Genomic DNA, 26,208 nt, shown 5'->3' on the forward strand with positions numbered 1-26,208 from the left:
TACCTAAGCTTGAATAAGCAGCAGATAGAGAGATAACCATCAGGAGCCAAAAAACCAAATGGTGAAAAGTATTGTCTCTGAGAAGTGGGACTGGGGGAAAAATTTGAATGGTAGGATAACAAAGAAAGGAATAACTTTGTAAGTGTCGGGATAGAGTAAAGGATTCAAAGAAGAATTAAGGGGAGAGAAGGAAGAAAAGAGAAACGAAGAAAAGGAATAGTAATATGTTCTGAGAATAAGTTAAAGATAAGCTACTTCTTGTTATAACTTGCCATTCATTGTAAGAGAGAGAGCATAAGAAGAGGAAATATTTAATAGTTCCCTGTATTGAATCTTTCATAAAACATATTTAAGGGGACTGACTGTGTTAGGTATAGTGAAGAAGACAAAGAAAAAAAGATTCAGGCAACTTTCAGAACTTAAATAACAGTGCCAGCAGTACGTGCTAAACCAAAAAGAAGAGGAAAGTGTAGGTATGCCGATTTCCTCATTTCACAGCATAGAGTTCGGTAAATACGGTCTAAAGTTACAGGTTCAGTGAGCGAGGCCAGCTCAACAATCTAGGTCAGGTTCCTGAATAGATGAAATGATAATTCATACTTAGTTCAGAAAAAAAATTGTTTTTACTTTGATTTGCTCCTAAAGCAGCTGATAAGCAGAGTAACCATGCAAAGAATGTACATGAAATAAGGATACAAATAGGTGAATGTGGTTCTTCATTGCTTCTTTTAAATATTATGGAAGCATGTCCAAAGTTTGGAGGTCTTGGTAGCCCAACAGAGTGCAGTAAATATCCATGAAGCTGGAGAAATACAGAATTGGGGCACACTATGTTTTAAGTCCCTGGGTATGTCAGTACAGAAAAACAGCTTCTACTGCCATCTAAGACAATAACTCTGCTACCTAACGAGCCACATTATCCAGACCTGTCCTTTGGGTTCAGGGCCGTAAGGTCTTCTGTTCAGCAGTAGGACACTCAGTCCATAGTGGCTCTTGCACTGCAGAGTCTTTGGCATAGGGGAGGTCTCGCCAAGGCTTATCTCAGCGAGAAAAGGCAAGATCAACTCAACTTAGTAAAACAAAAAAAAGTATTTTGACTCAAATATTGAGATGATGCAAAACAGACACACATCCAGGTGTAGTTACTTCAGACTCAAGGACCCAGGTTCTTTCTATCTTTTTATCCTGTAATCCTTGGCAACTAGAAAAATGGCTGGCATGGTTGCGAATACCACAGGCAAACAAAACTATCTAGCAGGGGAAAACAAGACTATCTCTTTCCTGTGCGTCTTGTTTTAAAAGCCATGAAACTTTTTCAGAAGGCTCTTATCCCTCCTTCCCCCCTCCCTCACCCCCAGAAAAGGAAAAACAAAAAAAGACTTCCTGTGCCTGGCTAGCTAGAACTGAGTCACATGTGCACTCTTAACCAGTTGCTGGCAAGGACTGACTTAGAGTACCCCTGGAGACGTGTGATTTGGGATAATTAGCAGAATAAAATCCTATTCTGTCATCAAGGAAGAAGAGAGTAGATGGCTGTATTGGCAATAACAGTACCTGATAAAATCAAGAAATTAAGGTTTAAATAAATTACTTAAAATTATACAGGTAAATTCACAGTCGGGATCAAATTGGTGAACTGAAGTGGAACATCTACCCTTTCTTCTGTTTTAAATTCCATTAAATGACAGGTTGTATATTTTAAGTGAGTAAGCTTGTATCAGTACAGGAAGGAAAAAAAAGAGAATACCACCATCCTAAAGAATTTTGAATATATAGAATTTTGAAATATAGAATGCAAACATAAGAAATGAAATTATCATATACAAATAATACAGTTGCTTGCATAGAAAACCCAAGAGAGTCTAATGGGAACGTAGAACTAATAGAGAAGTTCAACAGGGTTTCTAGATAAAAGGACAAGAAATAAAAATTAATGACAATCCTTTTTATTAGCAACAACCAATTAGAAAATATAATTTTGAAATATATTACATTATGCAAAAGTAAATCATAATTAAAAGTCAAAAAGAAGATCCAAGTAAAATATATTTGTTGATTAAAAGGCTATTGTAGCCCAGCCAGCGTGGCTCAGCGGCAGTTGAGCATTGACCTGTGATCCAGGAGATCATGGTTCAATTCCCGGTCAGGGCACGTGCCTGGGTTGCGGGCTTGATCCCCAGTGGGGGAAATGTAGGAGACAGCAGATCAGTGACTCTCATCATTGATGTTTCTCTCTCTTTCCCCCTCTCCCTTCCTTTCTCTGAAATTAATAAAGATATATTTTTTAAAACCCACAAAAAAACTTTTTTAAAAAAGGCTGTTGTAAAGACAGCAGTCATTCTGAAGTTAACCTATAAATTCAGTGGGATTCCTATAATAATCTCAACATGGAATTTGACAAATAGATGCTAAACTTATTTTATTATTTTTTTAAATATATCTTTATTGATTTCAGAGAGAGGAAAGGAGAGGGAGAGAGAGAGAAACATCAATGATGAGAGAGTCATTGATCGAGCTCACAACCCGGGCATGTGCCCTGACTGGGAATCGAACCCCAATCGCCTGGATCCTAGGTCGACACGCAACCGCTGAGCCACGCCCGGCTGGGCGCTAAACTTATTTTAGAAGCAGGAATACAACCTTAAAGAAGACTGAGGATGAATGTGCCCTACCAGACATCAGGATATAAAACCAAGTTGTAACAGTTAAAACACTGTGGAAGTACCATAGGGATAGACAGTTGTACTAATTAGATTAGAATGCAGTGGAGAGCCCACAGACAGTGCAGACATGCATAGAAACTCAGTGAGTGACAGGTGGCAGTCAGTGGGGAAAGGAGGGCCTGTGTCATAACTGCTGGTTCATTTGGCTGTCCATGGGGGGTTAAATTAGATCCTATCTCATGCCATACACAAAAATAAATTCTAGATGTTTCAGTGACCTCAGTGTGACTATGAGAAGATCTGTCTGGTCCCTAATAAAAAGGACATAAAGGAAAAGGTTGGTGTTTGCATTAAAATTTAAAACCTGTAAGTAAACAGACACCATAAACAAGATAAAAGACAAGCCACAGACTTAGGGAAGTTATTTCAGGGAAGATACTTGCAACCCCATATAACGCAAAGGATTAGTGTCTAGGATAGCTCAGATTTCTCACGGTGTTTCTGCACAGCGGCCTCCCTCGGTTGGTAGCACGGGTACCTGTCGGTCATGTCCCCCTCTTCCTCCCCTCTCGTGGGACACGGGATGTAAGCTGCTAATCCCAGAAGGCAGTGCGGCGCCTGACGATTTGAGAAGAGAAAGACAGGGCCGACTCAGATCGACATCAGAGTTTGTTTCTTTTTAATGGATCTTAAGATCAGTTTAAAAACATGTTTTCTTGACCTTAAGTTTACCTCGTTGACTGGAATATAGTACACAAGGAGTAAGAAGATTCTAATATTTTAAATTTGATTATACAGTTAAGAATAATTTCCAGTTGGCAGACAGGAGGAGGAAGAGCACCCTAGGAAACTAGGTGCACTGGTTGAGACTTAAAATGCAAAAATGAAGGAAGGAGCTAGTGATTAAGAGAAATACAAGGTTAAAGCCTGTAGGTGTAGTGTCTGCTTACATCTCAAATAAACATGAGTCAAGAAATATCTCCATAATACCTATAAGAACTTGTGAATTTCTGTTTTTGGAAAAATGATGACAGCAAAAATGCCTAGGTCTGCTGCTTATAAAAAATAATATAACACTGGCTGACAGGAGATACAATTATTCTATTCCAGTTTTGTTTTCATCTTCTCAGCAACGGACATGGTCTTCGTGCTACCAAATAAAGAATACTGTGAAGAGGGAGTACTGCCCAGACAGATAAAGGATGCGGTATACTTAGGCACGGTTGTTAGGGTACTCAAGAAAGTTACAGATCTGGTAGAAAACCACTATTGATAATCTTTTATATACTCTAGAGGATAGGAGCAACCAGAAAATAGAACTAAAGTGAAAGAGCAGAGGCTACAGAGAAGCAGATTTCACCTCCAGATTTCTGGCAATAAAAACTGTCTGATAAAAGAATAAGCTTCTTTAAAAAACTCTTTGGGGAACACTTGAGATCTTGCTCCCCAGCATATATGATCAGTTTGGCTCAAATAAACTTATTTTTTTTTAAAAACCAAAACTCTCTGGTTTGCAATGATTTATGTAGTGGCTGTATCAGGGGTCTCACCCTTGGCACTACTAACACTTTGGGGCTGGATGATTCTTGTTAGTGGGGGAGCGGGGCTTCTCCTGCAATTCAGGATGTTCAGCAGCATCCCTGGCCTATACCCACCAGATGCTAGTAGAAACCCCTCCTCAAGTTGTGACAACCAAAAATGTCTTCAGGCATTGCCGGATGTCCCTTGGGGGGCAGAATCACCCCTGGTTCAGAACCTCTGGGCCAGATAATCATCTTTTAGGTTTACTATAGTGGGAGTTTTTGCTGAGGCATTGAAAAAACTCCAGGCAGACAAAATGACAGCTATCTTTTACTGTGTATATACACACTTGTGCATGTTTGTGTGTGTGTGTTGTATGCATTAGCTGGTTTGTGTCCTTCCACGAGCCCCATATTTCCTTTTGTAATACAGAAAGCCTTTTGACATGCCCTTATAGGCTTTTGAATTTGTGTCCCCAGCTCTAAGGACTACCAGCCTCTCCTTTCATGCCCCAAACTCCAAAAGTTAAGACTTCCAAGGAGATAAAGGATATGGTGATCCTTTTGGGAAGACTTCCTTGGAAGAAGTAGAACTTGACCTGCTTGCTAGAAAATGGGCAGCATTTTAGTAATCAGAGAGAAGCAGCAGCTTAGAGTGAGACAGTTGTACACACAGTCACAGGAAGGGAAAAATGAATAAGTGTTATTTCATGGGCAGGAAGCAGTCAATTTTTCTTTAACAGAAAGTGCTTGTAGATTGCTACTATTTAGAATAATTCCTTCTACTTCTAAAAATAGCCCATTTTCTGATTTTTTTCCTTCACTTTTACTACTTCTCAATCATCTTTCCTCTGTCCCCACCCATTTTGTTGTCAAAATTGAAAGAATATATAAAGCTATGAATGTGGAATCCCAGCTCCCATTCCCCCAGGAGGTTTACGTCTCTACGTCACTCAGTATTCAAGTATTTTCGCCTACCCTCATTGCCTTCTCTTTTTTCTCATACTTGCTGTTCTTTCTGCCTGAAGTTAATCTTTCAAGGTCCCATTGAGCTCAGTCATGCTCTTGGTCCCTGCCTTCATGCCCTAGGCTAGTTACTGTTCCATCTGCGCTGCTGTAGAGGTCTGTGTGTGTGCATCACAGCCCTTGTGCATTGCACTGTTCTGGACTAGCTCTGCCACTCAACAGAGAATCCTAGAAGATGGAAATTGCTTAACTTTGTAGCCTTCAAGCTTTATATACTCTTACATACACTGAGTTTTTTGATAAATCTTCGTAAAATTAATAGTTTATTTAAACTTATGCCCATAGTCTGTTGAGTTTGAGAAGTATGAAGTATGTAGGTTTGGGTGCTTAAGAGACTTTTTGACTTTTAAAACCATAATGTTGGTATCTTTATTTTTGAAGTGATTCTGAATGTTTTGTCTTATTCCACAGTGCCTGGAAGTTGTAATGTTAATATTTAAATTATATTGAGCTTTCCAGCACCCTCCCTGCCCCAGTCAGTTTTCTGGGAGTCAGAAAATGAATGAAACCAGAATTAAGAATTGAGCTATTTAGAAATGAGAGTTTTAATCACTGTTTACACCTCTTTGATTCGCTTATAAAACTTTGATAAGCTTTCTAGTTTGCATATATTGTATTAAAATATATAAAATTTATTAAACTATAAGATATATTCAAATATACTGATATATTTTATAAGTAATGTATAGGTTATGAATTACCATATAAACACAAAATAATATTGATATTATTGTTACTATCTCTCTGGACAGTTTATTCATATCAAATTATTGAGCAAGAAGTTCTTTAAGCTACCAATCGTTTATAGGGAGAGATAACCTCCAAGGATGCTTATTTTGTTACCTGATAAAGTTAAGACATGTCTATGACCTGGAACCCTAAGCCTGATACAGGTAGCATCTTCCAAATCAGCATTCCATAGAAGATTGCCCTGGGAGATACTATTAATGGCTATATGTCAGGAAAAAAGTTTGTGATAAATGAGTTCCATAGTCTATCCCCCCTTTCTTGTAGATCCACAATGTGCTTATAGAATTACTGCAGTAAAGAAATCTGTTTCACCTTGTGTAACCCATCATTTCCAGTACTTAGTACAGCACAGCATGCTATTTTCCTGGCACATCTATTAATATCCTACAGAACAATGTTCTTTTAGAATACCAATTTGGGAACTGCTGGTCTAAAGTAATTACTTCTTCCAGTTAAATAAATAGTTCATTTTCTCAGACCATTTGTTTCTTACATAATTCTCTTCAGCTAATGAAATCACATTGATTTTCCCAAATATGTACCCATTAGACAGGCACCCTCCAAGTGAGAGGTACCTCAACTTTTCCATTTATCTCCCAGACCTTTGTAGAATATACCCAATTATATACTTACTTTTTTATTCACAGTAGTTTTATGACCTAAAGCTGTTCCTTTTCTCTCCATTATTGCACTTATCTGAAGTAACTAAGTATTAAAATGATTTTTCAAAGTACAATAAATGTGTGTGTATGTGTATTTTAGTGGTAGAGCATTTATGGCAGAACATTTGAAAGCACAATACACACACATTACCTATGTACATACATATATGTGAATATGTGTGTCTTCTTTTAAATGCTCTGGCATATTTAGTATAGGTGGAAAATACTTGATAAATGTTAGGAATTACCAGGCAAATAAACATGGGGAATAGTCTTACTAAATGTACACTGCTAAAACTTGTTAGTAATCAATAAAAGGTTTGTATTACCTTTAAGGACTGTGCTATATTTTTATGTAGAAATATGATATCTCATTTTTTCCATTTTTCTCTAGTTGATACACCAAAATCGGCAAGCTATCTTGAACCAGTTTGCAGCAAATGCTCCTGTTGGCATCAATATGAGATCAGGCATGCAGCAGCAAATTACACCTCAGGTAATGTGAGAAAACCAGGCATTGTTAGTACTTTTCTAACCCAAGCTGTGTTTCCTAAAGTGTTGACTTGAGTGCCTTTGAAATGGTCTGTGAGCTGATCTTTTAATGATGTTTATAAGTGTAGCTCTCTTCTAGAATGAATTTATAATGAACTTGTGATATCCCTTACTGATATTTGATCAAAAGCCGAGGGTTCTTTGTTTTGTTTATTGTTATTGTTGTCACTGCTACTAGATACCAACGGACTAAGTAGAAAACCCTTATTGTTGTTCTGAATAGTGCCAGTAATAAGAAGCCTAAGATATGAGACTGTGTGAATGGTACCTGAAACCTGACCCAAACCAAGTCACATTGCTGAGTTATCTTAACTATCTTGTTCTCAGCTCTGTCTGAGCATCAGCATTTTCTATTTTTTATTTATTTGAACGATCCTTGTATATGAACCCAGAGCCATTGGAACTTTAAACATCAGAAGAACTGGGTAGCCTTCTAAGTGCTACCTAGTTCCCACTCCCTACTTAACTTCCACACAGAGTTTAATATTTTTGCTTCAATCACTTTTTTGTTTCCTTAACCAAATTAACACAAAAATTGGTAGATGAAGGATTTTAGAGAGAGGAAGGATTTCAGAGAGTATTCAAACAAAGGCCTTCTTTTCCCCATAAAATGGATCTAGATGGATTTGGAGCAAATATGGAAAGCCAACACTAGCCAAAAGGATAGGATAAATATTGAGAAAAGCTGCTGATAAGCAGTAGGTACTGGCATTTTCATGAATCCAGATTTGGGTTTCTATGTCTTATAAATCTCAGTGGTTAGCTCCTGCAAGGGTAATTAGCTTATAAGGAAACAAGACCCTATTTTGGAATTCACATAAAGATATCTACTAGAAAGGCATATGTCAGATTCTTCTAGATTGGACTATATCTAGTTGGCAAGTTTAATTTTAGTGGAGCCATATGCTTTAATCAAATCCTCAATCTGAATTGACTTTATCAGAGAAAGGCTTTATTGACATGCCATATTGCTTTGCAAATTAGACCAAAAAGTGATTTCAACCTAACGTTACCACTTCTTTCTTCATTCATAATATCATAGCTATTAAAACACTCTAATACCTAGAATAGTATTGTACTATAACAATGAGATAAAATCGCTTGTTCCATTTATTTCTGTTTATTACTTTATTTCTAATTATTTTTTTAAGTGATAATTTGTCATTGGATCCTGGATTTCTGATTTCTCCTTTTTTAATGGTACTTGTAGGTTTTTTTAAATTATAAAGATAATATATGTTCATTATAGATAATTTGTAAAATATTGAAAAGTATATAGAAAAAACTAAAATCACCTACAATCACATTTTATTCATTTAAGTAAAGTGAAATAAATTATTTCAGTGAGAAAGAGGGGAAATTACATTTCTTTAGAAATGGAAAAGAGAGAAATCTCCTAACAACCTAATGTCAGATATGATAGAAGTCATCAGTACATTTTTTTCTCTCCTTTATGGTTTTAATGTTTCTTTTAACAGTTTTTAATGACCTGTATTATAATACTAATCAATGTATACTTTCTTTAAATTTTCTCTGTTCTGTGTGACTTTTTGAGAATTTGCATTTAACAACCCACTTTACTGGTCATAATACTGTTTTAGCATTTCTCAACTGCCTTTAATCTATAAAATGTACTTAATTCATTTCCTCTCCTGTGATTATTACTTAAGAGGTTTTTGTTCCTTTTCAGTTTTATTTTCCTTTGTATACTGATAATTGCTACATATTTTGTTGCCCCAAGCTACTAGGCTTTATCCTGTAAGCTTTCCAAGACAGGTAGAGATTATAATAATAATAAGTGAGGAATGTTTCCTCCTTTGCAGCCACCCCTGAATGCCCAGATGTTGGCCCAGCGCCAGCGGGAGTTGTACAGCCAGCAGCACCGACAGAGGCAGCTAATACAGCAGCAGAGAGCCATGCTCATGAGGCAGCAGAGCTTTGGGAACAACCTCCCTCCCTCCTCTGGGCTGCCAGTTCAAATGGGGAACCCCCGTCTTCCTCAGGGTGCTCCGCAGCAATTCCCCTACCCACCAAACTATGGTACAAATCCAGGAACCCCACCCACTTCTACCAGCCCGTTTTCACAGCTGGCAGCAAATCCTGAGGCAACCTTGGCCAACCGCAACAGCATGGTGAACAGAGGCATGGCAGGAAACATGGGAGGACAGTTTGGCACTGGAATCAATCCTCAGATGCAGCAGAATGTCTTCCAGTATCCAGGATCAGGTATGGGGATCACAACATTGTTGCTTTTATAGACACTGTGTACAGGTCTCTCGTCATACTCGGTTCAGTTCAGTGGCGTGGATGCAGCGTGCTAAAGACAGACACTCACAGGGCAGTCAGGAGGCCCAGGCTCGGACTCACCTTTGCCAGTAAATGCTGGAATGATCTGAGGCTTTTATCTATTTGATAGGTAAGATTATTAAGTTAGAGGATCTGTAAGGACCTGTCTGAAAATTCTGATAGTTTACATAAGGACAATCAGTCTTTACAAAGTATTTCAGACTTCTCATTGGTGTCACTCTTAGCTGCTTAGGTTGTAAGCTATTCCTGCAATGTTCGGCAACTTTCTGGCTTCCAAAAGGTTTTTTCTTTTTTATTCTTTCTTTCACACAGTCTCTCATTCTCTTTGTCCTAGGTGATGATATCTTTTTTTACTTCTGTTACTTCAAGGTTCTCATAGTGGCAGTAAAACACATTTTATTAATCCATCATGTTTAATCAAACTTTGATGTAGAATTAATAGCACTTTCCCAGAAAAAAATTGAAATAAATTTCTCGATTTTATAAGTGAAAGAAAAAGTAAATTTTAAGGCTGCTTAAACATGAATATCAATGAGAAGGCTGCTGTTTGACTTGAATAAAATGGTGAAGTTATACAGAGATTTTTGACATGGCAATATGCTTATCAACTTTGACAGCCAAATTAATTTAGACTTTTCATCCTTATAGCAACAAGTGCTAAAGTCCTTTGACTGTTAAATTAAGTGTCTAGGGAGATTTGATCAGAGAGCACCAGAATTCTCTAAGACATTTTAATCAAAATCATGCCACATCAGTTCCCTTGTCCTCAAGACAATGAAGTCATCTTTGGCAGGTTTGTGTCTCTGACACTATCTGTATGGGCAAAAAAGGATTAGAAATCCCCATTTCTTTATAAGGTTGTCTGAACAGGAGTGGCCTTCAAAAGAGTTTTATTTCTTAAGACTTCTGTATGCAAAGAATTTGACAAGGCTTTTTCACTTTACTCTAGTTTGCAGAAGGACTTCCTCCAACATTAGAAGACTTCTATAGTTACCTGTTTACCCATTCTTCCTCTAAAATGGCATCATAGGGAAAGCAGCAAATAGATTCTTGGCCTTCATGATATTGATTGCAGAGCCATAAAACAAAAGATTTCTCTCATTCATTGGGGGGCGGGGCTAACTACAAGAAAGCCAAACACTAATAAATTCCCCAAGGATTTTGTTTCTCTTATAAAAATAGTACTTCTGTCAATTTTCAGTCATGCCCTTTAGCACCTCTTCTCTGGAAAGCTCATGAAGGAGAACTTTCTGTCCTGCTTCAGTTCCTTGACAGAGTCGCCTGGAAAGGCAGTGCTTCAAAGTTCCCCTTCCAGTGAAGTTGACAAGATTTCTTTCAGGGTTGTGGGTGTAGTCTTTGGTCTCTCAAATGTCAATATGTAGAACACAGTGACTGAGGTAGTGAGTGGATGGGTCTTCATTCTTCACAAGGCAATATAACTGGATGTGCTGCCACCCGCCATAGATGTTGTATCTGGTATCGGGATCTTTCTTCCAGCCAAACTTCCAATTGACAAAAAATACTTTTTACAAAATAAGAATTTTTCTTTGATAAAGCCAGCAGTCACACTACAAACAAAATCCAGAAGCTGGGTACAGTGGAAAGAGTAGTAATTTCATCCAGTCACAGACTGAAATGAAATGGCAAGACTTTCAGTTCTTCCATAAACTGCTTTAAAATAATAGGGGGAAGTTGTTAGTCTTCCTGGATAGCATAAGAACACTTAAAGATAAAGTGTTTGTAATTTCTCCCACTGCTCTAAGGTAAAAGCTTGCTCCAGTATGATCAGCAGCCTAGTAGAAGGCTTCAAGACCAAGTTTTGTGTTGGTACAAATTCAAGTCCTGGAAAAGCTCCAACCTTTTCAAAGCAAGCCTTCTCAGGGAAGAAGAAAAAGCTACCACATGTTTTTGTAAATAAAGTTTTATTGGAACACAGTCGTGCTTGTTAGTTTACATATTGTCTATAGTTGGTTTCACACAACAGAATTGCGTAATTGTTGCAACCTTATTGCCTATAAAACCGAAAATAATAACTAAAGCAACGTGCAGGAACACTAATGGCAGAGTGTGCTTTCTAAAAACAGAAAAGTTTCCCTAGACTATTATGCTGGGAAGATGAGTGTACTAGAACAGAATTAGACTTTTAAAATTTGTTTTATACTAAGGCAATATTCTAAGTAAATGTAAGGGATATTTTTTAAAATTTTTGTACCCACTTCATGAATTCCTTGAAGCCCATACAGAACCCCCTCTTCTGTGAACTACACAGTGAGTGTACTCCTCCACCCACTCCTCCCCAGTGATCTCATCGGCTCCTGTGGCTTCAGTGACCTCTTCATGCTGATGGTTCTGTTCTTTATCGCTAAACCAGATCTCTCAGCTCATGTGTACAGCTGCCTACTGGACAGACATACTTCAATTTTCCACCAGCACCCCAAACTCAACGTGTCCAAAGTTAGACTTGCCAACTCCACTTCCCCTTCCCCTTCCCTCATATCTCAATGTTTCAGCTATAATATACTTCTAAGTTCCAAGAAAGAGTACATACCTTGCTCTATTTTACTTCTAGTCTTTTGTACATCTTGTGCCCTCTCTCTAAAATATCCTTCCCTCATCTGTCTCATTCCTGTTCCTTTCTTCTCTCAGAGGTATCTCCTTTAGGAAGCCTTCCCTGACATTCCCAATCATAAGCATTCACCACCCTGTCTTCTAGCTATTTGTTAACCTAGCTGCCTTTCTTTTATACAGCACGTTCCTTGAATGAGCAAAGTGTGATATTTTAATCTCTGTTTCTCAAGTGCTTAGCATAGTGGGGGTTGCTTAATCAATCTTTGAAGAAGTTAATGAATGGAAGGATGAATCTTAATTCTAGTTGCTGCTGCCAAATGGCTGTGATGCTGTTGATGGTCCAGCAGGGAGAATTGACACAGTCTAGGCAAAGATGCAATTGTAGTATTTCTAAACTAAATTGTCTGGTTCAAGGAATCCAAGGTGCAGTACAGTGGCAGAACTAGGACTAGAACTCTAACCACCTCTCCAATTCATTACTGACAGGCTGGTTCTTTCTGCTGAAACTAGGTCATCTGATAAGTTAACATGGGCAGTTAAAATGTGAGATAAGGCCAGAAAGAAATGTCAAAAAGCATGACAATGTACTTGTAGTCTCTTATTTATTGTTTCCTTTGACGCCACAGAGTAATATCCAGAATGTGATTAGTATCTTTTCCCCCTCACATATATATTGTTTCTGAAAGAAATTATTTTATCATAAATAAGGTTAAAAACCCATTAGGAACAGACAAGTTTCTATTAAGGATCACAACCAAAATAGTTGAAATTTAAAATGTAGAATTAATGCAAAGACAATCAACATATACGAAGATGGTTGACATGATAGGAGAAGAACCCAACCTATAGGGTCATAAACAGGAAAAAAAAATTTTCTCTATTCTAAGTCAAAATTATTTACCAGAGATTAAATTACATGTGAAGGAAACAGCAAGGAAAAAATACGTAGCTTTGCTTTTTCAACTTATCTTTATTATACAAGTAACCTGTCACATATGTTCATACATGTTTTTTACACTTGAAAATTCTTGTAATCAAAATAGGTCAGAAAAAAAATCATATGTAATCCTGGTACGCAAATCAGCATCTTAGAATAGAAAACATTCTTCCAAACTTATTTTACATATTTATTTATCTGCCTCTTTATACTGGTTTCCTGCCTTATTTTTAAGAAACAGAAATTTTTTCTCTGCTCCATTGATTAGGATATCTCTAAAGATCCTTGTGGGTTGATAAATTTCTAATGTATTCACATAAATTAATTTGTGTCAATTTGCAGGAATGGTTCCCCAAGGTGAGGCCAGCTTTGCTCCATCTCTGAGCCCTGGGAGTTCCATGGTGCCGATGCCAATCCCTCCTCCTCAGAGCTCTCTGCTCCAGCAAACTGCACCTGCTTCTGGGTACCAGTCACCAGACATGAAGGCCTGGCAGCAAGGAGCAATGGGAAACAACAAGTAAGGGGCAGTTTTTATATCTGAGCGTCCCTGATACTCTGCAGCACATAGGAACAGCCATTTCTTCACAATCTAAATAGAAGATTATTGGCTACTGTTATTTGCAATTTCAAGGACCTGAGTCTTATGTTATAGCAAAGAAAAATAATGATTTTTAAATCCTTTAAGTGATTCATAAGGCAAATTTGTGTGTTTACAATAGAGAAAAGCAGTCTAATGGCCCCCAACCTTTTGTCCCACCCCCAGCACACCTAGGGAATATGTAATCTGTTCCCCTGAGGAACAGAACTTCCCTGGAACACATGAAGAAATGAGTACTTATAAAAAAGTCTCTCTTTATAAAAACACTTAAATATTTTAAAAATCTAAAGCAAAAATGGCAAAATGTTAGAATTCAGTAGAGCTGAATTCAGACAGGTTTCACTCTTCTCGGTATTTTTTAAAGCTATAATAGCAACAACAACAAAGGTTTCAAGGCTTCTCGGGCCGTCTGCCTTACCCAGCTTTTTGAATCTGTGGCCTTATCTCTCCCATTTTGCTTAGAATTATCTCACTAAAACCATTCCTCCCCTCCCCAAATCTTGGGTGCTGAACTTTTCACACACGATTTGAGTTTTTAAAGGGTTTTAATTTGGTTGTGTCTCGGTTCTAATGACAGGGAAGCCATTTGCTCTGACAGCATAATAAGTAAGGCAGTTAAAGTGGAAAGCTCAAGACCATATTCTCTTAAAGTTCACTGAGAGGTGAGAGAGGGAATCTTGTTAGAGAACTATGCAGCTCTCAGTGAGGACTGTGTAAAAACTGTAGCTCTCAGTGGGGACTGTGTAAATTAGGTAGAAATGGAACTATTTAACATGCAAGAAGAATTTAGTCTCCTAATGTGTTCTAATCCCAGCCTCCTAAACCCACTTAAGATTTCATGGTTCATCATTGTAATTACTCCCTTATAGCACTATCAGCTCCCTTGCCCAGCTCTCCCTCTTTCACACTTGTGCCTAGCAAAGTGCTCCTAATGAAATGCAGCTTAAACTCTTGCTCCATATCTACGCTTAAGCATTTAAATATGGCTTGAAAAAAACAGTCATGCTGACAGGTCTGTTCTGCTGGACAGTTCAATTCCTTAAAAGACTAGACTCTGTCACTTCCTCTCCTCTCATCCCTTCTTGAACCAATCAGACTTTTCATCCCTGCCACTGCACCCAAAGTGTTCTTGTCGAAGTCATTAATGTCTACTCTGCCCAGTGCAGTGATCACTGGTAGCACTGAACATAGGCGAGCATTTATTCTTTCTTGGCACTCTCTTCATTTGGTTTCTGGAACAACTTTCCTCTTGAGAAATGTGACTCTCCTGTTCGCTCAGTTTCCTCATCTCCCTGACCTCCACTTGAGGTCCTCAGAGCTCCTCCTGGGACCTCTTTCCCATAGCTCCTCCCTTGGTTATATCATCCAATCTTATTGCAGTACACCTACCTCTGTGCTATGAGTCCCAAGTACAGATCTCCAGCAGTACACCTACCTCTGTGCTATGAGTCCCAAGTACAGATCTCCAGCCCCATCTTCTCCCCTGAACACCGTACTGTATATACAACTGCAGCTGCCTGAATCGACATCTCCACATAGAGGTCCCATAGGCATCTTGAACAACGTGATGAAAACTAAGGACATTCTCCCCAAAACATGCTCCTCTCCTACTTTTCCCCATCTCAGTAAACAACTCTATTTTTCCAGTTATTCACAAGAACACCTTTTCTCTTTTTCTTATATTCCGTATCAAAACATTCCATCAGCAAATCATGTCAGCTTCTTAGCAGCTCTCACTTGTTACCTGTCCCACTTGTACACTTTGGTGGAAGTCGCCATCGTCTTTTTCCTGGACCATTGCAGTAGCCTCCTGTCTCCATACGTCCACCCTTGCCCCACTATAGCAATCTTCAGCCAGAGTGATGCTTTTAAAACACGAGGCAGTGTGTCAGTCGATCCTTTACTAAAAGCTCTGCAGCTTACTCAACATACAGTATGGGATATACAGCCCATTAATCTTGCTCCTGGGTACTTCTCTAGCATCTGCGATTCTCCTCACTCACCCTACCATGATATCATGCCTTCTGTTTATTCTTCTGTTCCTCAGATGTGCCCAGTACAGTGCAAACTCTGGACCTTTTCATTTTTAAACCCCTCTGCTGGAATGTTCTCTCGGTAGTCATGGTTTGCTCTCAGGTCCACTTAATGTCACCTTGTTAAACATAGATATTGAATGTCACCATAGCAAACTTCCCTGACCATGATTTCTGAAACACCATTTCCCACCCCTGCTCCCTCCTTTCCCTTCATTGCTTAACACCTGACAGATTGTGTTAGTCTATTTATGATCTGTCTCTCCAACTAAAATAGAAGCTTCATAAGAGCAAGGACTTTGCTTTTGTTTACTTCTGTATGTCCATCCTTTAGAACAGGTAAGCACTTAGTATTCATCTCTTCAACAAATGAGTGCAGATTTCCTATTCCAACCTAAGTCACTTCTTGGATTCCCATTCAAATATGGACTCAAGTTTTGTTGTATGTTATCAGTTTCTGTGAACTTTGACTTTTCCAAGTCATTTGAGAAAGAAAATGATTACCACCAACCCTTCAAAAATTCACACTTGCTTATTTGGTTCATGTGTAGATGCTTATTAGTCAGCACAGGCAGCATGTATTTTGTGACCACTCACTGTCTCTGTTGCACAGTGCAAGATATCACAGGGAACGGGAAATAGCCCCTGCTGTCAAGTTACCAAGAGTCTAGCTGGTGACAGGAGTAGGGTGAAGAGAAGTAAAACATAAAACACAGAATCGTTAAGTAGAATGATGTGTTCAGAGACAGTATAATGTGATATAATGTGATTCTTTTTCATGATCTCTCTGGCGGCAAGAGAAATAAGGGGTTAAACCAAATCTGTTTGTCCTGGATCTGGGCAGCTTTCTTTGTAACACTAGTCTAAAGGGCGAGTCCTAGTGCTTATTAGCATTTTAAAAGCTAAGGTCTGTTGTTTAACCCTTTGTTTCTCAGACTTATTTGACCAGGAACTCCCCCCAGTTTGTTAGTTACCTGTCATGTCTGTGCAACCCACTTTAGGTCAAAGTCTAAATTTTCCCCTTTCCCCCCCATGATTTAGGGGTACCAAATACCTGGTGCTAGCTTAAGGGAACGGTGATGACTGCCATGGGCTGACCGGGAAAGCAGAGGGAGGGTCCTTCAGGCATTGGGCCTAATGTGCCAGTGAACCCCACAGTCCTTTCTAGAACCTAGAACAGTGACTGATGCCACAGAAGGGGATGATCTTCTTCCCATGATGGGAGAAACTAAAATGGAACTATTGGCATGAGCAGTTTGAAAGAACTTAATATATAGTCCCAAATATAAATTTGACAAGAAATTAAATCCTAAGCTTTCTCCACTAAGTATGACATCATCGCAGTCCTTGAAAATTCTGCATGCATTAACTTACATAAGCCCTGAGCCTTCACAGTGGTGATTGATCTGTCAGTTGACAAATGAGCATTGTCTAAGGCAGAAATGTTCTCACTGTAAAGTGGGCAGTAGACTAAAGGGTTTTTCCTCTCCATTAGTTATGGGGACACTGCCTCACAAGCATACACACTGTGCAGACATTAATGGTTTACAGATGCATTACTGACCATTTCCTAGGCAAATAATTTTCTTTGAGCATTTGTGTTTTATAATTACTTGGGGAATATTTGCTACTTTTCTTCAGATATGATGAATAGGCTGTTTCTCAGCCTGTTAATGTCAGTATGATTACCTTATCTGCCAGAAGCTATCCTGCTTACCTCCCAAAAGCTAGCAAGGACTAGATAAGCCATTGGGGGAAATATCCCCTGCTGATCCTACCAGGTAAATAATTGATGGAGTAAATAATTTTTTTAATTAAATTCTCCACAATTAGCATTAAACCAGGTAGCATTTTACCAGCAGCTTATTGTTTAAAAATGGATAGATAATCACAAAACATTTGTTGTTTTGCAGAAGTTACAAAAGACACAATTCATACATTTTCCTTTAGATGTATATATCTGTAGCCCATAGAATTTTGGGGAGGTTCGCATATAAAGTTTCAAATTCTATTTACTTGCAGTTCATCCCATACTATTCTACCTACTAATAGAAACTGGTTTAACATTTGTGATCTTAGGACGATTTTGATGGTTAAGTGGGTAAATTCACTTACCTGGAAGATGTACTTATGTGGAAAACTTCCTTTCGTAATTACTCAGATAATTGGAGCTTATCAACTCTGATACTAGGCCAGATGATTGTAACTGAAAATGAGCTCTTTTTAGTTATTAAACCCCTTGGGCAAAGTTCAAAATGCATCTGAATTATACTCAATCCTTACATATCATAGTAAGATAAAGCCTATGTATAACTTAAGAATGTACAGTATTTTCTTTGGATTTCTATCTAGTCATTAAGAAACAGAGTCCAGTCACATTGTCCCCGTGTTCATGATCAGTGAATGTAATCAGGATTGTTTTTGAGTTAACAGTGTATTCAGTCAAGCTGTCCAGAACCAGCCCACGCCTGCCCAGCCAGGAGTATACAACAACATGAGCATCACCGTGTCCATGGCAAGTGGAAACACAAACGTTCAGAACATGAACCCAATGATGGGCCAGATGCAGATGAGCTCTTTGCAGATGCCAGGAATGAACACTGTGTGCCCTGAGCAGGTAAGTGGCACAACTGGTACACTTGCTACACACACACCACACCGTACCACATCACAAGTTATTATTCTAAGGAAAGCCAGGTGTGTTCACAGTTACTCATCAAAAATAACCACACTTCTTGATTCTTTCCCAGTATCTTTCAATAATAACTATTCCTTAAGATATACAGTGGAGATTTTGACAGACCTTATGAGATTTTAATCTCCGGAAAGTTTAGTGTTTTAGATTTATTATAAAATGATACATATAATACATAGGTTTAGATACCCCTTTATATTCTGAACACATTTTCTTCATTTTCCCCTTTAAGTTTAACATTTATTTGGTACTTGCTATGTACAAAGATAGCTCTGTAGGAGATAATATTAGCAAGCTAGAGAGAAACAATATGAACAAAGGATCAGTTGAATAATAGGACAAAACAGCTGTGTAAGAGATGAAGCCCCCACCCCCACAGGACCATACATATTATGTCAGATGAGAGGTTATAGATAATTAACTACTGAGTGTGTAAAGAAAAAAGGTCCTGATTAGGAAAGGCTTCGTGGAAGATTTGTCTAAGGAAAGAGAATAGCAAAGAGCATTCAAGTCTGGTTATCACAGCATGATCTAGGCAGGAATAGAAGTTGAGAAGCCTAATGAATGTTAAAGGGATGTTTATATTATATTTAGAGCAGAATTAACGTGGTAAGCTTTTTAGAGCTGTTGCAGGCCATTTAAATGTTTAGAGTTTATCCTGGAGCCTCCTGAAGAGTTTTAAAGAGAGAATGACTAAATTCAAAGTGATATTTAAGATGATCATTGGGGTAACTCCCTCTAGTTATTATTCTCATGATCAGCAACCACAAAGTAGACAGATTGTGGTGACTAGACAAGGACCATGTAGCCATTATTTACAACAAATCTTGAAACCATGTAAACACTGATTACCTTTTCTATAGAATTCCTTTCTGATATTAATTTTTTTAAATCCCTACTCCCCAGGTATTATGGTAAGACTAAGGAGGTTAACAGGGAAAAAAACTGATAACTTAGTGTTCCATAGCTTATAGCAAAATAAAAAAACTAAGTAGGATTGTTTCTTGTCCTGTTACCGTGTTTTTGTTCAGTTATTAGAGTTATTCACTATCTACAGTAGATAAAACAAAATAATAAAAAAATATAATGAATTAGGTTAAAGAGTACACATTTAAAGTGTATTTTTTAGATAGTGGGTCTTGCTTTTTTATTCAATTTGACATTCTCTGCCTTTTCATTGGGGTGGTATCCATTTGCCTTTAATGCGATTATTGATATGGTTGGATTTAAATGCCTCATCTTTATTCTTGTTCCATCTCTTGCCTTTTTAAAATTTTAATTGATTATTTAAAAAATTAAAAAAAAGCCTGGCTGGGCGTTGCTCAGCAGTTGAGCATCGACCTAGGATCCAGGTGATTGGGGTTCGATTCCTGGTCACGGCACATGCCCTGGTTGCGGGTTCAATCCCCAGTCGGGGGCGTGCGGGGTGCAGCCGATCAATGACTCATCGATGTTTCTGTCTCTCTCCCTCCCTCTCCTTTCCTCTCTCTGAAATCAATAAAGAGATATTTTTTAAAGTTTTTTTAATTAAATATTTAAATTCATTTTATCTCCTTTGTTGGCTGTGTGTGTGTGTGTGTGTGTTATAATTTTATTGGTTGCTTTAGAGTTTATAGTATTCATCTTTACCTTATCATCATCTGCCCTCAAGTGATACTGCATCACCTCATGTATAATATAAGAATGTCACAACAGTTTATTTCCATTTCTCCGCTCTTATGTTATTGTTGCCATACATATTATGTCTACATACCCCACAAAATACTGTTAGTACTTTTACTTTAAACAATTATATTTTCTAAAAATTTAAATAAGAAGTCTTTTGTATTTACCCATGTAGCCTCTTCCAGTGTTCTTCATTACTTTGTGTAGATCCAAATTTTCATCTGGTATAATTTTCCTTCTGCCTGAAGGTCTTTATTTAACAGTTTTTATAGTGTAGGTCTGCAGGCGATGAATTCTTTCAGCTTTTGTATGTGTGAAAAGTTTTTGTTTCACCTTCACCTTTGACAATTCTTTTCCCTGAATTCTAGTTTGGCAGTTTTAGCTTTTAGTACTGTAAAGAAGTTCCTGGCCGGGTGTGGCTCAGTGGTTGAGCATCTAGGCGATCCGGGTTCGATTCCCGGTCAGGGCACATGCCCGGGTTGTGGGCTGCAGCCGATCAATGACTCTCTCATCATTGATGTTTCTATTTCCCTCTCTCTCTCTCCCCCTCTCCTTCCCTCTCTCTGAAATCAATAAAGATATATTAAAAAAAAAAAAAAAGATGTTGCTCCACTCACTGTGGTATTTCTGATGATTATCTTCTATCATTTAATCTCTGTTCCTCAATACATTGATTTTCCCCCTTCTGGCTGCTGCTAAGATTATTCACTTTATGTCTGGTTTTAAGCAATTTGATTATGATATGCTTTAATGTGATTTTGTTCATGGTTCTTGTGCTTGGTTGGGCTTCAGTGAGCTTCTTGATTTATGGATGTGTAATTTTCATCAAATTTGGAAAAATATAGGCCATTATTTCTCCAAACATTTTTCCTGTCACCAGCCCCCACCCCTCCTTCAGAGACTCCAATTACACATATAGTAGGCCTCTTCGAGTTGTCCCACAGCTCACCGATTCTCTGGGTTTGAGGGTTTGGATAGTTTCTATTGCTATAGCTTCAGATTCACTGATCTTTTATTTTGCAGTCTGACCTGTTAATTTTATCCAATGTATTCTTCATCTGAGACATTGCTATTTTCATCTCTAGAAGTTCAGTTTGGACCTTTTTTATATCTTCCATATCTCTAACATGTCCAGTCTTTCCTCTCTCTTTTTGAACATATGTAATATGGTTATTATAATAACTGTCTTAATATTCTTAACTATCACTTCTATCCTCTGCATCATTTCAGGGTTTCAGTTGATTGACTTTTCTTTTCATTATAGGTCATATTTTTCTGCTACTTTGCATGCCTGATAATTTTTTATTGAATGCTATATACATGAATTTTACCTTGTTGATATTCCTATAAATATTCTTGAGCTTTGTTTGGGGAAGTGGTTAAGTTACTCAAAAACAGTTTGATCCTTTCAGATCTTGCCTTTTTCTTTAGTGGGACCAGAGCTATAAGTAGTAGAGGGCTAATTGTACCCTACTACTGAGGCAAAACCTTTCTCGTATGCTCCTTGATACTATATGAATTATGATGTTTTCCACTCTGGCTGGTGGGATCAAGACCTATTCCAAGCTCTTTGTGATTTTGGGGAATTATTCCATGTAAATCTTCTCAGGTGAATTTTTTTTCTGCTTAGGGTAGTTCCCTGACATCAATTAGCTGATCAGTACTAAGCTGTAGACTCGAGGAAATCTACAGATCTTCAGAACTTTCTCTGGATAGCTTTCTCTCATTAGATATTCTGCCCTGAGAATTCCAGCTGCCTTGGCCATCTCAGACTCCCAGCTGCATCTTCTCAACTCAGGAAGCCTGCCAGGCTCTGCCTGGGTTCCTTGTCTCCACGCTACACCCTGGAAATTCTCTCTAGGCAGTAGGCTGGGGTAATCTTAGGACTCACCTCAATTGTTTCCCAACTCTTAGGGATTACTTTTTTTTATTGCCTTTGTCCAATGTGTTGAGTGCCTTCATTTTATATATGTTGTCCAATTTTTTAGTTGATGCAGGCAGAGGGTAAATCTGATCCGTTACTGAATCTTGACTGGAAGTGGAAGTCGTTTGCTAATTAACTTGTATGTGTGTGAATTAACTTTTTATTGAAGTATCATATATAAAAATATTCAAAAAGTATACAACTAGATAAATTTTCACAAACGGAGCACACCTTTATAACTACCACCCAGAGAACAACGTTACCAGCACCCAGAGGTTCTCCTCACACTCCCTCCACATCACTCTCCATCCCTACTAAGGGAACCACTGTCCTGACTTCTAAACCTAGTCACTTGCTACGCTTTTTATTTCTGCTGTCCTTCTGTTACTTTTCTGTCAGTGAGATTGTTTTTCATTGAAGAATTTGAACTTCAGCTTAAACAACTAGCATGTAATTTGGTATTGTACTTATCTTTCATAGATAAACGATTCAGCACTGAGACACACAGGCCTCTACTGCAACCAGCTTTCATCTACTGACCTTCTCAAAACAGAAGCAGACGGAACCCAGGTCAGTAAGAAAATTCTAAGTTCAGTGCTATCAAAGTCACTCTAGAGACCCAGGAAACTTTGTGCAGCATCGTGGTTAAGAGCCTGATCTTGGGAGTCAGACCTGGGTGTGAGTCCTGGCCCTGCTCTTCTTAGCTGTGTCATCTTGGGCATGTTAGGAAACTTCCTAAGCTGCTGTCTAACCAACAGAACTAACAAGATGCCTGCTTATAGGATTGTTGTGAGGGTTAAATGAGATAAGCTTTCATAAGGTTTAATTTAATGTGGCTACTAATTACTATTTTGTAAATAAACACAGTGCTTAAATTCATGTGTAATCAAAATACCTCATAAGATCTCAGTAAATTCAAATAAAACAAAATGTCTGCTGTGTACTCTCTCTTCTTATTAGAAGTTTGCTTTAAAACATTATAAAAAGCATGGGTGGCCACTTTTCAATATTGACCTAAATTTAGAAATGTTGGACATTTTAATTCACTACAGTAACTTGGTTTAGTCTTAATCTCTTAATAAATAGTTTTAAATTTTTTTTAAATACCAGCATTATGCTTAAGGTGCTGATACAAAAAAACACGAGACATGTTTGCCCTTCTGGTGAACTGAGAAGAAGTGAGGAAACAAAGTTAGATTTGTGAAATGTGCTTTATCTCATGTAAGCCTTACTATAACCCTAGGAAGGAGGTAGTATTCCTTTTTTTCACAGATGAAGAGACAGAACTTGAAGGGATTTGACCATATGCACAATTCACAAAGCTAGAAAGTGGCAGAGCTGTGGTTCAAACCCAGGTCTTTCTAGCGCCAAAGTCCATGCTTTTTCTGCTACACCACTTAGGGCCTGTTGAAAGATAAAACACATAGACATGTGCACATAAATGATCACATAATCAAACAAGGCAAACTCAGATTGTTATAAGTAACAAGAGCCATAAGCATTAAAAAAAAAAAGAAGAAGAAATTGCTGAGATGGTTAGAAGAGCATTTCCACAGGAGATGGGACTGAGCTGGACCTTGAAGGGTAGTTAGCAAGGCCAAGTGAAGAAGAAAAGTATTCTGATTGGTTGGTGGAGGCTGGGGTGGGGGTGAACTTGGAAGTGGGGGGGGCGGGTTGGAAGTGGAGGGCACAGAGGCAGGGAAGCAGGAATATCTTAGCAGGAATAGCCCTGGGGAACCAAATTCACTGAAGGAAAGTAGAGGGTTTGTGATAGAATTCATAGGAACTAAAATTGGTCAAATAGATTGGGGCAAACTTCCAGGGGCCCTTGAATGCTAAACTTAGGGATTTGGGTACAGTCCTGCGGAAGAAACCTCACCCCTGAAAGGGAAGACGGGGAGGGGAAAGGAGGGGCCTGGGCAGCAGCTCCGGAGGAGAAAGGTCAGTTAGGAGGCTGTGTCCATAGCTGGAGCATTAGGAAATAGGACCTGAGTCCTGTGGGGCTGAAGAGAGGGGGTTTTGTGATGGGGAAGCTGAAGTCTTCATTCACTAGAAGTTTTTTAAAGTCTCACACCTACAGAGACTTACACTGGGCAGCTCAACAGTTTAATTAAAACAGAAAGTCAAGTTTTAAAGTTCCTGAGCCCTGGCACAGTATTTGACTTGAAGTAAAAGCTATTCTGGAAACTCTTAAGCGGCTGGGACTTGGCTCCCCCACCACCGCCTCACCTGGGGAACCTGAAGCCTGCCTGCTGTGAAGTCCGCATTGATGTGAGAAGTTCTTTGAGGCCTGGGCTGAGGGACCTCCTTGTCAGGTTCAAAATGGCTGAGATGTGTACTTGTTACAGTTCGGTTTACTCTTTTCCATTTTTTTTAAATTTCAATATAGACTATCTTTTTAAAAAGCATTATTTTTTTAAAGAAACAATTTTCTTTCTAGTTGGTTTTTTCATGCCTTTATCAAAAATATTTTTAAGTGTTAGGGGACAAAAACATCTTATGTTCTGCCCCAGTATTTCATAAGTTGAAACATATAAACATGAAAGTATATGTTAATTGTTTTTAAAAAATCAGCGCCTAAAAACCCTATAGTTTGTGCTTATTGTAAGTTTCAGGGGCAGAGTCTTCTTTCTGTTGTAGCCCATCATCAGATCTCTCTTTGCTCTGGTGTCTTTGTCTTTGCCAAACAGAAGCTGGGGAGTGAGTTGGGCAGAAACTCAGAGACAGAAAAGGGTGAGGGAAAGAGCAGGGAGAGGAGGCGGGGGCTGTCTCTGGAGCCCGGGGCTGAGGGAGGCAAGGCAGGAGAGGGCAGGAGAAGAACACAGGCTAGAGAAGCAGGAGCGCCAGTAGGGAGACTGTGGACATGGGGGAGAGGCAGGCCAGGGTGAGCTCTAGAAGGGCACTAGGAGTGAGGAGTTACAGAGAACGAAGGTGGGGGCGCACAGAGGCAGCCAGAGAGGCGGTCTATTTTAGATACACAAGAAAGAGCCCTGAAGAAAACCACCAATGGGAGCATGTGGAGGCAAGAAACAAAATTCGGGAAATGGGAAAGAGGAGGCTAAGGAGGGAAATGGTGCTAACCTAGGTAGAGAGTTAATTCATCAGGCACCAAAAGGCTCAGGGATGTCTGCTTTAGCGGAAGGAGAGTAGACTGGAGGCGTCACTGGATCTAGAGGACCAGAACCTAGACTGACACAGCAGTTGGATCGTTGGGACATTTCACATTTGGCCAGTGAAGGTTAATGGAGAATAACTTTTATTCAATTAGGATAAAAAAAATTTTCAGAAAAGCTGAGTGTAATTGGCATGAATTAGTGATGTACGCCCCCCCCCCCCCCCAAAAAAAAAAATGCATCAACCACTACTCTAAAATACTTCAGGAACCTATTAAAACACAAGACACAAGTTTGCCAAAAGCTTCAGACACTTACATGTACTTAGATAACTGAGAAGGCCTCTCCATTCTTGGTCTGGAACATTCACAGTGGGATGTTGTCCTTTATCAGTTCTACAAATGACTTTAATAATACTGATTGGTAAAGACTAACTTCTGGTTTTGTTTTCCCAATAGAAAATGCTAGAACTATGCAACTGTAGACATTTTAAAGGAATACTTGTATAATTACTGAAAGTAGTTAAAGGGAAAATTCACACTGTTCTCAGCTAGTTTACTGTTATTTTTAACTCATGTGTTTAAATGAATTGTCTATCAGGAAAAAGAAGTTAAATATAAAATTGTTCTGCTAATATTTTGCTGTAATTCTAAAGGCAATATATAAAGAAGCCATGTAATAGTACATTTAGATACTATGCAAACCTTCAGGACATTAATGCTGATGTCCTGTTACTGAGTTGTGGTGGTTTTATTTTGCTAATACTGGGTTAAAATCCTTAATTTTCTAACATCATAAAGAATTTTTTTATCCTACTAAAGTCATCCGTAGAATGCTTTTAAACCAGTTTTCCAAATAACATGTGTGTTTTTTTTAACCCACCACTGGATACCCAGTCTCTGAAACTGGGCTTTTCCCAATCTTGGCAATATTAGCAACAATGCTCACTTTCGGTATTGATGGCAACCCTGTAGGAGGCTTGACCATTCCGATTTTTATTTTATTTTTAAAGTGTGAACTTTCCAGAACCCTGAGCAAAATGAGTGCAGCGATTTTCTTTTTGTAGGACAAGAAGACAGAAGAGTTCTTCTCTGTGGTGACTACAGACTAGAGGAATGCTCTAGTGAGTTTCCACTTCAAGTAGTACCCACTCATAAGCCGGGGGGGCAGACCCTTCTGTCTAAACACATCTTTT

The 26,208-nt window shown here is 38.6% G+C and overlaps 1 protein-coding gene across 7 annotated transcripts in view; it reads left to right on the forward strand.

Moving 5' to 3' along the window:
- Positions 1–26,208, forward strand: part of NCOA1 (nuclear receptor coactivator 1) — a 144,379-nt gene that overhangs the window by 115,807 nt on the left and 2,364 nt on the right. For 5 of the 7 annotated variants that reach the window (XM_081157033.1, XM_081157030.1, XM_081157034.1 and 2 more), the window contains 5 exons: positions 7,016–7,117; positions 8,997–9,399; positions 13,328–13,502; positions 18,050–18,233; positions 22,381–22,470. In XM_081157033.1, the coding sequence (XP_081013159.1) occupies positions 7,016–7,117; positions 8,997–9,399; positions 13,328–13,502; positions 18,050–18,233; positions 22,381–22,470 (954 nt within the window). Of the gene's footprint in view, positions 1–7,015; positions 7,118–8,996; positions 9,400–13,327; positions 13,503–18,049; positions 18,234–22,380; positions 22,471–26,079; positions 26,137–26,208 lie in introns of all 7 variants that reach the window. The other 2 variants (XM_081157035.1, XM_081157036.1) reach the window with 1 other exon arrangement.

The sequence above is a fragment of the Miniopterus schreibersii genome, assembly GCF_964146895.1.
Source record: "Miniopterus schreibersii genome assembly, chromosome: 13".
Taxonomy (NCBI): Eukaryota; Metazoa; Chordata; class Mammalia; order Chiroptera; family Miniopteridae; genus Miniopterus; species Miniopterus schreibersii.